General features: G+C 37.7%; 1 protein-coding gene across 5 annotated transcripts in view; it reads left to right on the plus strand.

Annotated features, from left to right (window-relative positions):
* The window catches only part of ARID4B (AT-rich interaction domain 4B), an 88,305-nt gene extending 74,461 nt beyond the window's left edge, over nucleotides 1–13,844 (plus strand). For all 5 annotated transcript variants that reach the window (XM_032682635.1, XM_032682636.1, XM_032682637.1 and 2 more), the window contains 7 exons: nucleotides 577–661; nucleotides 1,481–1,673; nucleotides 3,168–4,379; nucleotides 6,218–6,328; nucleotides 9,050–9,265; nucleotides 10,968–11,114; nucleotides 12,072–13,844. In XM_032682635.1, the coding sequence (XP_032538526.1) occupies nucleotides 577–661; nucleotides 1,481–1,673; nucleotides 3,168–4,379; nucleotides 6,218–6,328; nucleotides 9,050–9,265; nucleotides 10,968–11,114; nucleotides 12,072–12,202 (2,095 nt within the window). In that variant the 3' untranslated portion in view covers nucleotides 12,203–13,844. The remainder of the gene's footprint in view (nucleotides 1–576; nucleotides 662–1,480; nucleotides 1,674–3,167; nucleotides 4,380–6,217; nucleotides 6,329–9,049; nucleotides 9,266–10,967; nucleotides 11,115–12,071) is intronic.
* Nucleotides 13,845–14,136: the final 292 nt, after the last annotated feature.

The following is a 14,136-nucleotide window of genomic DNA, read 5'->3' on the forward strand; positions in this document are numbered from 1 at the left end:
TATTTAGTATGTTTCTGTCTTGTATCATTCTGATACAAAATGGAAATATTTAACTGAAAAGGAATTGAAAAGTCTTACTGTGGAGTCAATGACTCAAAAGTTAGCGTCTCCAAAAGGTTAGTCACTCCAGATATCACTTTGCAGGCATGCGGGATCAAAAGAGTTTATTAACTGGTCACATTTTATGCAGTTGTAAGAATTTATTGTTAAGGTTTTACAGTGTGTGTGTACCTATATATATAAAAATATAAATGAAGGGATACATCCTCTTTGAGGTCCATAAAGATTTGTCATTCAGGTAGTTTGTTTTACCTTTATACATGGATTTCCTCTTGTTCAGTGCAGACTGGAAAAATAGCTGATTTTGCAGTTACTCTTCAGTGTAAAAAAAACTTCAATCCTCTGAACCTTAGCTGAAACTTCACAGATTTGAAAAGTACGCAAGTTACTTGATTCAAATTCCAATTCTGTTTTTATGTTCCTGCTAATTCTCTTTTTTGTTGATTAAATTTCTCATATGATGTCGTGATTATCTGCTTAAAATCATAAACGTGTACAATTTCTTTTTGTGTTTAGGTATGATGAATGGATAAAGGCAGACAAGATAGTGAGGCCAGCTGATAAAAATGTACCAAAAATTAAGCATCGAAAGAAAATAAAGGTAGTTTTTCTCCCTTTTCTCCCTGGTTCCCTCCAACTTTGGTTTGATACATACTTCAGTAATTCCCACCTCCCTTCCTGACCTTTAGATTGGCCTACAAATGCTTGACAGGGAAAGCGACTTCGTAGGCTTCTAAAAACAGATACTGTTTTCGTGGAGGTTTTGGTTTTGCTCTTTGGGGTGGGGAAGCTTCTCTTTCCTTCTTTCCTGTATTTTTTAATTAAATGTACTTTATGCATTTACAGAAAACAAATGAAAAGGATCCAAATTTTTATCAGTGTTGGGAGCCAGCTGAGGGGGTGAAATTTCTGAGCTCCCTGATTCTGGAGACCAAACCTATGACTAGTCTATGTGCATGGGACTTTATAATTTTATTGCCAAGCATTTCTTCCAAAATTCATTCTTTCACAACTGATATTTAGGCTTAGGTGATGACATATTCCTTGGACTGTGAGCTGCAAGGAAGCTTTTCCTTCTGCCACAGATACTGGCACTCTTCCTACCCCCTGCCCAGCACCTTCAGAACCTGACAGCTGCCCTGCCACTGCTGAGCCTGGCATCCTGCAGTGCCATTGCTCCTAGAGCACTGGCTGTGTTTGCTTTCCAGTTTGTTTTAGTATTGGCAAAGTCCTTGTCTTCAGTAGAAAGGTCTTGGCATGGAACACAGAAAGGTATTCGTAATCTTTCAAAGAGGAGAGCTTTTCTTCACAGGTTGAATGTTAAAGATAACTGTAAATATTGTGTAATTGTAATCTTTGTTAAGATGTGTGGTCAAATGCAACGTTTGTTATTTTTTTTTAAATCTTTTCTTTCACCTAGAATAAAACTGACAGAGAGAAGGAAGAGAAGTATTCTCCTAAACCCTCTAAATTGCGACGTTTGTCAAAACCCCCCTTTCACACCAGCACATCACCAGAGACTGGGTCCAAACTTGACAGCGCTGAAGCCAAAAATACTGAACAAGCTCCAGTTAAATCAATAGAAATTACTTCTGTGATTAATGGGCTACAAGGTATTGTACTATAAAGTTTTCTGATTCTGTAAATGGCCTTTAAACAGGAGTAAATGTCTGTGTAGAACAACTGATGCAACTGAACACTTAGCCAGTGTTTGTCTGGCTAATTATAACATTATCTTCAGAAATAACCCTTGGACAAAAGCAATGTTGGCAGTTTCTGAAAACAGGTAGTGTGGATTCAGTGTGTCAGCAGTCAGTTACATTCTATGTGTTGCCATCCTCTTTTTGTTTGATATAGAGCAAAGAATTTTTGCTTCCTATCTAATGTGTAAATTTTCAATTTTTGATTTATCTAACTTTTAGGACCCATTATTTTTATTTTTTTTTTTTGCCTTGAAAAACAGAACTAATAAAGCTGGGTTTCACATCAGCTTGTCTGTCGTTGCTAACACTGTTTGCCCCTTCCCACACATTTACAGCAGCATTATAATAACTGGTTGCTTTTCTTTATCCTTAGTTTAGAGTTGCTTCTCTTTATCCTTTAGCCTCCAGAGAAAGAAATTATATGGTGTAGGTAGTTTGGGTTACCATAGATTTTTGTGGGAATTATGTGAATTTAATAATCTTTCAGACTTATTTGAACTTGGCAGACACTGGCCACTGGGTTCCAAAATTGTAGGTGGAATATCAGTCAACATAATCTATGAAGCTTCATTTCCTTAGGAAATGAGAAACAAAAAAGCAATTAGTGGTGACACTATTATTAGTGCTATAATTAATCTGTAATTAACTTTACAAATCAAGGAGTTATATGTATATATATATTTGAGACAATTCCCATATTTCTCCTTGTATTCATACGTTTTCCCATTGAATGGGATTGCTGATGATTCCTTCTCCACTGTATTTTTGTTCTTCTTTTCTCAGTTTCTTTATTGCTGACCCCAAATGTTCTTGCTGTTGTGCTACACTCTTGTTGTCCACTTGTTTTTTCTCTAAGTTCCGTCCATTATTGCTTTCACTTCCTTTTTCCAGCCTTGTCATCAGGTTAGTTTGTTAGAGAGTATCCAATGTGTGTGTTGTTATTCTGTCCTTTAGACTGTGGATTTTCCAGGGAAAATGATGTCTCTGTTCTAGGCTTTGGAAAAAAGGCAGATAATGGTAGTATTTGTAACCTGTAAGAAATATGTAAGCACATCTTTCAGTTCCTGGTTTGGGTAATTATGCAGAAGTTCGTGTTTTATGGATTGATGCACTCTATGCTTTCTCCACCTCTTCAGAAATTCCTGGAGATGTACTGTATAATACAGAATCTTCCTAGTTTCTAATCTAGCCATTATACCTTAAGTTTTTGAACTTTTCCGGAGGTACCATTTAAGCAATATACTGCTAAAGATACTATAGCATGTCTTCATATCTGTAGAGTTTTCTTCAGTTGGATTTTTTTTTTTTTTGGTAATAATTCTTTGTAACCAGAATCAAGACAAACTTTTCTTGTTTTGTTTTTCTTTTTCTTTTTTTTTTTATTTTGGATTTACTTTTAATTAGCTTCTGAAAGTTCTGATGATAGCGAGCAAGAAGATGACCAAAGTGCCCCGAATGTACATACTGATGGCAAAGAGGAATCTCAGCCTGAAGCTGTAAGCCAAGATAAAAACGAACTCCGTCTAAAAGAAGAACAGAGCGGCTCATCCCTCCCAGAAGAAACTAAAGCTCTTACAGATGCAGGAGTGCCCAAGTCAGTATCCAAGTCTCCTGAAAGACTGAGAAAAGAGATGGAAGAGTTATCTGAAGACAGTGACTCCGATGGAGAAGATGAAGCTACAAAGAAGAGAAAGGATGTAAAAAAGGAGATAGTGGATAAAACAGCAAAACCACAAGTGAAACGTGGTAAACGAAGACACTGTGTTGCAGAGGAATCTTTGAAGACAGTGTCACCTAATAGAAAGGATGAGAAGTCCAAAAACAAAGACTCCCTTAGTTTAGAAAACAGCAGTAACAGCTCCTCGGATGAAGATGAGGAAGACAAATCTAAACTGAAAATCACTCCAACGAAAAAGTACAATGGACTAGAGGAGAAAAGGAAGTCTTTACGGACAAGTACTTTCTATTCCGGATTTTCTGAAGTGGGAGAGAAAAGAATAAAGCTTCTAAATAACTCTGATGAAAGACTTCAGAACACCAGAGCAAAGGATCGAAAAGATGTCTGGTCAAGTATTCAAGGGCAATGGCCGAAGAAAACACTGAAGGAACTGTTCTCAGACTCTGACACTGAGGCTGCCGCCTCCCCTCCACATGCTGCTCCTGAGGATGCTGCAGCAGAGGAGCAGCTTCAGACTCTTGCAGAAGAAGGTATTTCTTTGCCTAGCTGTGAACTTGAAAAATCTTTGCCGGCTAGTGTGGATGTGAAACCTGTTGAGGAGAAACCGACTGAAGTGGGTGAGAAGAAAGTTGAATTTCCAAGCAGTGGCAGCAATTCAGTGCTAAATACTCCTCCTACAACTCCTGAGTCGCCTTCCTCTGTAACTGTAACGGAGTCCAGTAGACATCAGTCCAGTGTCACTGTCTCTGAGACGCTGCCACCAAATCAAGAAGAGATACGAAGCATCAAAAGTGAAACAGATAGCACAATAGAGGTGGACAGTGTGGCAGGGGAACTGCAAGACCTCCAGTCTGAGGGAAATATTTCTCCAACAGGTTTTGATGCCAGTGTCAGCTCCAGTAGTAGTAATCAACCAGAGCCAGAGCATGCTGAAAAAGGTAAAGGAAAGGGTAAACAGAGCATTTTTAGCATTGCTGATGTGTTTTCATTCTGTTGTGGTTTTGCTGCAGGGGAGTTAGTTGTTGGAGGAAGTAGTAGCTTGCTGTCCATTTCAAATGTGTGGAAATAGCTTAATGATTAAGTGAATAAATATGATCTACCAAGAAGTTTATTGGCCTTCCATTAAAAAGAAAATGGTGATGGTGTCAATGAGGGGTAAAGTATGTAAGAATGAAGTTTTTACTAGACATGGCAAGAAAAGCCCAGAGCAAACAGTAATAGCTTGTGTAAGGCATATTTATTGTAGCAAGATGGAAGTATTTTAAACACCCTCCTCAGAAGTAAAAGAAGAAGATTTTTGCATAAATTTTGATTCTCTGTAAGGTGTGTATTTGGGGGTAGAAATCTTGCTGCTAGGCTGCTTAGGCAGCCATTTCAAACTTGTATTTTTTAGAACACTAACTTCATAAGATTCAAGTCAAGCTGATAACAAGCATTGACCTTTTTAGCTATGTTTCACTGTCAGATGTGATTTTGCAGATTGAAGTTCCTATCTTGAAACCACTAGAGAAAAGGGGATAATAAACGTGACCAACACTTGGGCACATGATATCAGTGTAGTGCTGCCTGATTTTTAACTGTTGGCAAGATCCAAAAGCTTTTTTTTCTGAAAGTAGCTGGCTCTTTTACAGTTCATGAAAAAAGTACAGCTACTTTCACTGTGTTGTATTGCCTAAAAATTATGAACATAAAGGAAGAAAAATGCATTTAGGCTATAATCCTGAGATAAAAGTGGTTTCTTCATCTCAGTAGATTTCAGTTAACTGTTAACTAATTTTGCTCAAAATGCCCTTAAGCGATGTGATCTTCAGCATTCTGTTGGAAATGTTCTTCTGAAAATATGCAACAAAATGTGTTTCCTTAAACAAAGGAGAGAGTTTGGAAGAGATGAATGTGTAGCCCTCAATAAATACACCTGTATTGCTTTGTTAATTATAGCTGCATAGGTTTAGAACTTAATTTGTTTGCTTTTTTATATGAAAGCAATTTATTGCCACTTAAAAGAAGTTTTACACTATTGTACAAGATTACTTTTACATGCCTTAGACTTCAACTTCCTCTCTGATTTCATCAGCATGTCGCCTGCTTCAGAAAATTGGGTTCCTTAATTTAAATTGCTTTATTATAGGGGTCATTTTTAATCTGTAGGTCACGTGGCTGGGAAACAACATTTGAACAACTCCTAAAACACTCTCTTTTAGCATGTGTACTAGAATTCTTTTATCTTCCTTTTCTACTTTTTCCCCTTGTAGTCACAAATACCAATAGACTTTTTCCCTTGTTTTTTTTTGTTTGCCTTCCTTTTTTTGTGGCTTTTTCAATTAATGAAACTACTGATCACAAGTGATGGCTTCACTTTTTTTCTCACAGCTTCCAAATACAACAAACTTTTAAAAACATTTTTCAGTTCCAGTAGGTCTTGATAACTTTTCTAGTAAATGTATTCCTTTTTAATTTACAGTATTCAAAAAATAATAAATCCACATGGTTCTAGAGAAATTCTGGTGATGTATGCGGGGAAAGTTATCTGTAATCATCTTACCTGGGCTCTCTATATGAAAAAACTTTGCCTTCCATTGTCTTTCACCTACTCTTGTCAGTATAAGTACAAAACTGAGCTGTATTAAGGATAGGCAGGAACAGTTGCATTGTTGTCTACAGACTTAAGTTCTGAAGTATTTTTGGCGGGGGAGGGAGTGAGACTGAGAAAAACACACAGAAGTGCAAGCATTTATTTACTTTTGATTTCTTCTTTTTTTTCTTTTCCCAATTATAGTCTGTACAGGCCAAAAAAGACTTAAAGATGCTCAGGGAGGAGGCAGCTCCTCAAAAAAGCAGAAAAGAAGCCACAAAACATCTGTGAACAGCAAAAAGAAAAGTAAAACTAGTAAGTACAGCGGCTTAGTGTGAAATGAAATGTGTGAAAGTACCGTGTCATCTGTTCAGATGGTTGTAGGAGATGGAGATAAAGTCTGGAAATAAAAAATGTAGTAGGACAAAATGTTCTCATCAGGGAATTCTTAATACTGTTTAAATGAAGTAACTGCTCTACCTGAATGCCAAAGTGTTTTTAAATGTCTTGTATTAGTTCCGGGCCTATTTCTAAGAGGTCCTTAATATTGTGTAATTCAGGAAGACTTAAGAAGAGAGAGTATTTCACACATGGCAGAATTGGGACAGGTATCTCTGTACCACGATAACTGCCTGTTTTAGAGGACGTGAAGGAAATGATACTCTCTATTTTCTGCAAGATGAATTTTTAGAGGTTCATATCTCTACCCTCTAGCAAATATGAGAATAATTCCAGAAGAATATAGACTCTTGTTTTCTTCCTGTGCAGTAAATAGTGTAGCTTTTGCAGTTTTTTGTAGTTGTAGAAGCTAATTGGAATAGAAACCACAGAACTGTGAAGCTTAATAAAAGCAGAGGTGTATTAGGGGTCATGCGCACATGTGTTTGGGAGACAACAAGATCAATTACTGCTTCATTTCACTGTTAATAAAGAATACCAGGAAGTAGTCAACTAGAGAGTGGAGTCAGGAGGATAACTGAGAAAATACAGTTAAAGGAAGGATACAAAGCATACACCATGCCTTTTTTCCCCCTCTCTCCCCCAGCTCCCTTCCTTCCCTCCCTGCTTCATTTCTTTTAACAGCTTTTACTAAAAGTTTGTACTTTCTGGTCTGGTATTTGCTTTCACCCCACCTTTCCTTCATGTTTATTGATCTCTTCTTCATATTTTCTTATCCTTTTTAATTCTATTTCTCTACTCTCTTCCATTATCCTTATTCCTCCCCTCACCCCAGGAATTAAAGTAACAAAACAAACTGAATTTGCAGAACTAATACACCATTTTTAGCCTTGCCATTATTCCCTTGGATTTGGTGAATTTACCCCTTTCTCTCAACCTATGTCTCCATCAGGATGCAAACACTTCAAATCTAGAATTGTTTCTTGTACCATGTAGTCCTTGGTGTGTATGTGATGTTGTTGTTAGAATTCAGGCACTTCTGAATGTGATAAGGAAAATAAATAGATAAAATATGGAGTTAGTTGTAAGCAAAAAAAATACTTTTGCCAAAATTCAGGTATACCTCTTAAACCTGCTTTTGTGGCAGCTTCAGCTCTTACCTTTGTGTTAAGCCAGCCAACACCAGCAACTCTGCAGCTGGCTGAGTTCCTTCATGCTACAGGTATCTTGGTATTCAGTTTCTCCTCTGTAGATCACCAAAGCATGAAGGCCAGGACCAAAAGAAACTTTCAGGTCTCATTTTGTCAACACCCAGGGCAGGTACAACTGAGGCTTTTCTTAATAAATTAGAGTTCAACATGGTTTTAAAAACAACTCTAATGATGGAGAATCTGAAGATTTCCTAGTCATTTTATTCCAGTGCTTCACTAGACTTGTGTTGAATTAGTCTCTTGCCCCTGCTTTCACCCCAGTTTTATTTTAGTAATGCTAAAAAAAAATCATCCTTTCAATTGTTACTCATAAATCTTGTCTTTTAGACAGATTACCTTGTTACTGTCCTTTGGGCAGTTTGATTAGAAAACTGTTCAGTTCAGCCTGTTGCTTTATAGTTAGTTTTCTCCACTTGATGTTGAAAAAGTTATTCTGTTTTGGGTCAGCTATTTTCCCAAAATTAAAAAATTTTGTCATCATATCTGAGGAATTTGTAGATTATGTCACACATATTCAGATTATTGATAGTCATTTTAGTAGAGAAAAAATAGGGTGAGATATGGTAAAGAAAAGGCCGATTGTTTGCTCTCATTTCTGCTACACATCCTAAAAATACAGTCAAAGGCTTGTCTGTAATTGTTTGTTAAAAAATGAGATAGAAATTAATATATATATTGAGTGCTGTGTTAGAAATTGATATTAAAAAATGTAAACAGGAGATGGGACATAACAGTCAAACTTGAGAACTCTTAGAGAAAGTGCAGCCCCGTAAGCAGACAGATGTGGTTCATTTTGGCACAAGGCTGACGCACTGGACTACCTCTTTGCCTTATTTTCTAATACAGGCAATTTATTTATGGCTGTGGTTCTAGAGCAGCAAGTGTGATGCTGTCATGAACCATTCAGAGAGTAGAGTGCACCTTCCCTCTGGGGACCTCGAACAGTTGGGTTGTATTCGAGAGTCTCCTTACAAGAAGTGTGTCCTGACCCCAGCCCCTTATGTTTTTGCACACACACTTTCAGCAAAATCCTTGCCAGTCTTTAGGATGGATTGTGGTGCCAGAGTCTGGCATTTCTAACCACCCTCTAGGTCTGTAGGATCGTGGTTCCCATAGGTCCACAGAACAGCTCTGAGTCTACCTGCACAGCAACTAACAGGGTGGTGTTTCCAGTGCAAGGTTTCTCTTTCACAGTTTGCTGCAAGTCAGAGGCCCCATTATATACCTGGTTTGTGATTCTGTATTTGGGCACCAGTGATGCAGAGAGCTGTGCGCCCAGCTGCTATACCAGGATGAGCTCTGTCATTTTAGAGTTATAGGATTTGGGTCAAATAAACTCCCATTACATGAAAATTGGTGCAGGAATAGCTTCTGATAAGCTTTCATTTGGGCTTTGTTTTGTAACAAGGTCTTCTTGTTTCTTTAGCAAACAGCAGTGACAGTGATGAACTATCTGCTGGTGAAAGTGTGTCCAAGTCTCAGTCAGCAAAATCAGTTTCTACTGGCATGAAGTCTCACCAAACCAAATCACTCACAAGAACACAATCTCCAGGAAAATGTGGGAAAAATGGAGAGAAGGAGTCTGATCTCAAAGAACAGAATAATCGTTTGCCCAAAGTTTACAAATGGAGTTTTCAAATGTGTAAGTATTTTCTTGAAAACAGACCTAGTGGCATCTTGTGGTATAGTATAAAAAGACTTTTTTAATTTTCTGTATTTTGGCTTTTTTTTTTTTTTCATCCTGAGTTTGCTTAATTTTGTGATAAATCTTCGTTTCTCTTTTTTGCAAATGCAGCACAGGGAACCGCCTATATCACACTCTTCCAGGACTGTTTTTAGATATGGCTCCTGAGCTGACTTGAGGTTCTTGCTGTCCTCTGCATACCTGCCATTCTGGGATGAGCGTTATCTACTCTGTGTGCTTCTTCCCTTGATATTTCCTTGCTGTTTTACTCCTCATTCTCTAGCGTTCAGACACTTAGGTGATTGATTTGTAACTTTTTCCCCTTCCGTTCTGTCTCAGTGACCCAGGACATGTTTACTATTTCTAGTATTAAGAGCTTTCATGGTGTTTGTTTCAGTCAAGCTACAGGTACAGCTAGGGGTGAGCTAGGTGTAGCTGGAAGTGAGCAGTGTGGAAAAGATCATGCATTTGCTTATCTGAAAAAGAGATCAATGGCTTATTAAAGCCCTGATACTAGTGCAACTTATTAATTGAATCTGACCCTGATTTGGTTGGGTTTTTTTTCCTCTCCAACCCTGAATCTCAGCATTGCTCTACTTTTAAAAGTATTTTTCTCCTAGTACTTCTTTACAGTCAAGTTACATTCTGGTGCTCTTCAGGAGTGTGTAACGTAAAAGATTTTTATTGTCACTTACTGGCCTGTTGAGATTCATTGAAAGCTTTGCTGGTGCAACACCTTTAAAGGGCTTTTGCTCCTTCCTTTCCTTCTACCTTGGCTACATTCCATATACTGAAGTTGCTTGGCAGAAGGTGGTCTATGGAATGCTGTTTGACACATTTCCTGCTGTTGCAGAGTCAAAGACACTTGCAGTGTCTCTGAGCTTTTTTTGTTTTCTCACAGCCTAATATAGTTGTGCCTTTTGGTCCTTAGGTGCTACCTGCATTGTAGGTTGATGGAGTGCATTCTGCACCCCACGCAGTAGTTTAAATGATTCTTAAATGTTTCTGAATTGAGTTTCTCCAGTGTGGCTGCTCTGGACTGAACTGAGAATTTCTCCTGCCAGTGCCGCCCACAGCTGTGTGCCATGCTGTGGAGAGCTCCCAGCTGGAAACAGCCAGGGAGCTCCATAGCAGGTCCTGTGCTGGCTGTGTCCAGTGAGGAGAGTCCTGTACGGTTGTACCTTACAGCCCATACTCCATGGATTCTATTAGAACCACCCCACAGCTGTTCAGATTCCTGTTGTAACCTGCTTGTTCTGTCACAACCAAGACAAATCAGGCCTGGTGTCTTGGGCCAAACTGAGCTCTAGCAAGGACTGAAAACAACAGGCTCAAAACTAGTTTTGGCCCTTATGTTTTCACCAGTTGTCTTAATTTTATTTTGTTTTCCTTCCTATGGGGAGTGGAATGCATTTTTTTCCTCTTCCTTAAAAAAATCCAAAAAAGTGTATGATGGTGTCTTGTAAAAAATAATAAAAAATATGAACAAATTTGTGGTAACAAACAGCAGCTGCTGCAGTTGCTGTGTTTCTTAGCTTTGCTGTCTGCTACCTCAGAGCACATCACTAAGCTTTGAGTACTTCCCACTTCACTGACATTCAGAAGTGTTTGGAAATGCTTAAAAATAAGCAATAATTAACAAAGATTGTTTAACTTGTAGCTGACTTGGAAAACTTGACTAGCGCTGAGCGCATAACAGTTCTCCAAGAGAAATTGCAAGAAATCAGGAAACATTACCTGTCCTTGAAATCTGAGGTGGCTTCCATTGACCGAAGAAGAAAGCGCTTAAAGAAAAAAGAGCGGGAAAGTAAGTACTGGGAACTAAATTCTACTTTTAGAGGAATAAATTGCATGTCATGTTATTAAGGTGCTAACAAGATTGGATAATTTATAGGGAAACCTGTGCCATTAGGAGTGTGGTTTTGTTTGGTTTTTGGGATATGCTGTGTGCAGTTATTTTATGACCTTCAGAAGGTAGGGATTAGATACCCAGTTGCTATGTAAGGGGGCATTAACAAGGCATGCAATCTATTTAATACTGTTCTGGCAGAACTACTATACAGGAAAAAAACCCCCAGAAATATAAACTTTTCTATCCAGTGAACAAAGCATCTAAGGGTATGAATAACTTTCCTTTAAGGTATAGATAAATTTACTGTAGTACTGCTTGTGGGCCTAGTTAGTGCTTTGCCCTTAGGATAAGGAGTTTATTCCATGAGTTTAAGGGAGACCAATCAAATTGCTCATCTTTCTGAAGCAGCTGCACCTATTGCTGTAGGGAATGTTCTGGTGTGCCTGCTTCTAGGAATGCTAAAAGGATCATTTTCTCAGTGTGAGAAATGCCACATGTAGTAAGATTTTTATAGCTGCAGCCATCACATGGGAATTGCAGTTGCTGCTCGGTTGCCGGAGCAGGGTGTATGCACAGATTCAGTGCTGATTCCCACAGAAAAGAAAGGGAACAGTTGACTGTGCTGGTGGGTCAGGAATGAGCTCTGGCATCCTTTGGCTGGGCCCTTGATCTGGGTGGTTGATGAACCAGGGCTACAAGGTTAAAAATGCTGTACTGCCTTGCATACAGCTGACTATTTCTGTCAGGGTATTTCCTTCTAGGAAACTAGGGAATAAAAGGCTTTTTTCTTTTTAATTGCTAGGCATTAGTTGCTGGAGTCAGTATATACCAATGCTTGTTGTTGAATAGGAAAACATTTTTATTGCTTGATTTATAAATCTGTATAACCTGTGTTTTCCTTTTCCCATGCAGGTGCTGCTACTACATCATCTTCCTCCTCATCACCTTCCTCTAGTTCCATTACGGCTGCAGTTATGTTAACGTTAGCAGAACCTTCTATGTCAAGTTCGTCACAGAATGGAATGTCAGTTGAGTGCAGGTGACAGCAGGACTTGCCAAAGCACTTTGCACTTAATGGCTGCTGAGGGCCACTCTTTTTTTTTCTTTTTTTTTTTTTTTTTATACTGCACAGTGGCACAAAATTCAGACAAGCACTATTTTATATTTAAAGTTGTTTCTTGACAAGCTAACTTTGCACTTAAGTGCACTTTTATGAAGAAAAAGTACAACAAACTGCTTTTCCTCAAGCAATAATTGTTTCCAACTTGTCTGGGAATTGTAAGTCTAGTGACTCGAAGGCCTTCCACTGTGGCAAATGGAGGCTGTTCACTGCCTGTATAGACAGGACAATAAGCATATAGTTTTGGGGTGATCTAAATCAATGTGGTAAGGCTTACTGTATTCCCTGGTATTTTGTTAAAGCTGGAACATTTGATATTTTTCCATTTATTTATGACAAATATTGAAAATATTTTCATTTGTACAAGCTAATTGTTTTTTAACTGCTAAGTCACCTTATAGTGGCTTAATTGTATACGTCAAGCACATCTATTCAAAACCTGCAGTTAGTAAGATGTTTGACATCAGTCCTGATAACCAAATATGAGGATTCCTTAAAAAAAAAAAAGACTGACTAATGTTTACAGGTTTGAATTAGGCTTAAAGAGGTTACTCTGGGTTTTAAGGACCCATTAATTGGAATGAAACTACTGTACTTTGCCATTTTTCTATAAAACAGTATTTTTTTTTTAATTTTGATAAAATACATTATGAAAAAGAAAGAAAATGGCTAACAAACTGTATTAAATCTTAATGTATAAAGATTGTATTCAGCCAGTTTAAAGTGTATATTTATTCATAATGGATTATAACAGGTATATTTTTGTGTTTTCTTGTAAATGTTTCTTTTCCCCTTAAAGCAACAAATATTTCATTTTTAATGCTTATTTTATTACGAGCTTCAAGGAGAGGACTTCAAGAGGGAGTAAAGTGTGAGGTTATAATTTGTGGTTGCTGATACCAACACTGCCACAAAAGGGTAATTGTTTTTAAAATAACTAGCTAGCCGAGTGGTAGATGTTTAATTTTTTAAATGCCTTGTACAAATTCCAAAACCAACTTCAAAATGTTTTCACTTGTATTGATTTTATGTTGAATGGATCCCAAGCTCTCTCCTGTTAATTCTATACCTTTGTAAGACATTTGTATATTGCGGAAGTGTTCATTCAAGCTATTTAATACCTGGCACTGTTAATACACAGTACTTTATTGTACAGATTGTTTTACTGTTTTAATTGTAGTTCTGTGTACTTCTTTTGCCTGGGGAAATAGGGGCTGGCATGTTTTTCTTTGTTTTCTGGCAATACAACATGTAAGAATTCAAAGCATTTTGTTTGTAGATGCTAGAGTGTCAGAATCCTTTTCATTTGACTTTTCTAAGAAAAGCATTTTCAGTCTTCGTAGTGTGCGCTTAAGGTTATAACTGATTTTATTGAAAATGGTTTCCAAGTATTCAGAATTGTACAGGACTGTAAAAATTTGTTGACAGACATTGAAGGAAAAGCTTATAGAAAAAAGCTATAAAATATATATTAGGTTCTGCAGAAAATGGAGAGTTATGTAATATATTGTACAAATGTAAGCAAAGGCCTCTGAAATAAAATGCCATAGTTTGTGAATCCCTGATTTTGTTTCTAACAGTTTAATTAAGCAACTGTAGTGTGTTCATGAAAATTACGTCAGAATCAGTTTAGCAAATGATCTTTGATGTGCTGTAGTAGGCATATAAAGATACGTTAGAGCAGGTGCATTGGTCAGATTTTCCTCTTGGCAGTTAATTCAAATACATCCTCTTTTTCAGCAGAAAGCGAAAGCGTGGCCCATCATGAAGGCAGTGCCTGTTGAAACAAACTGCTGGCTACAGTTTAGTTAACCAAAATACTGTTACACCTGCAAAATGACAGATTACTGATGAGAC

This window comes from Chiroxiphia lanceolata, chromosome 3 (assembly GCF_009829145.1).
Source record: "Chiroxiphia lanceolata isolate bChiLan1 chromosome 3, bChiLan1.pri, whole genome shotgun sequence".
Classification (NCBI taxonomy): domain Eukaryota; kingdom Metazoa; phylum Chordata; class Aves; order Passeriformes; family Pipridae; genus Chiroxiphia; species Chiroxiphia lanceolata.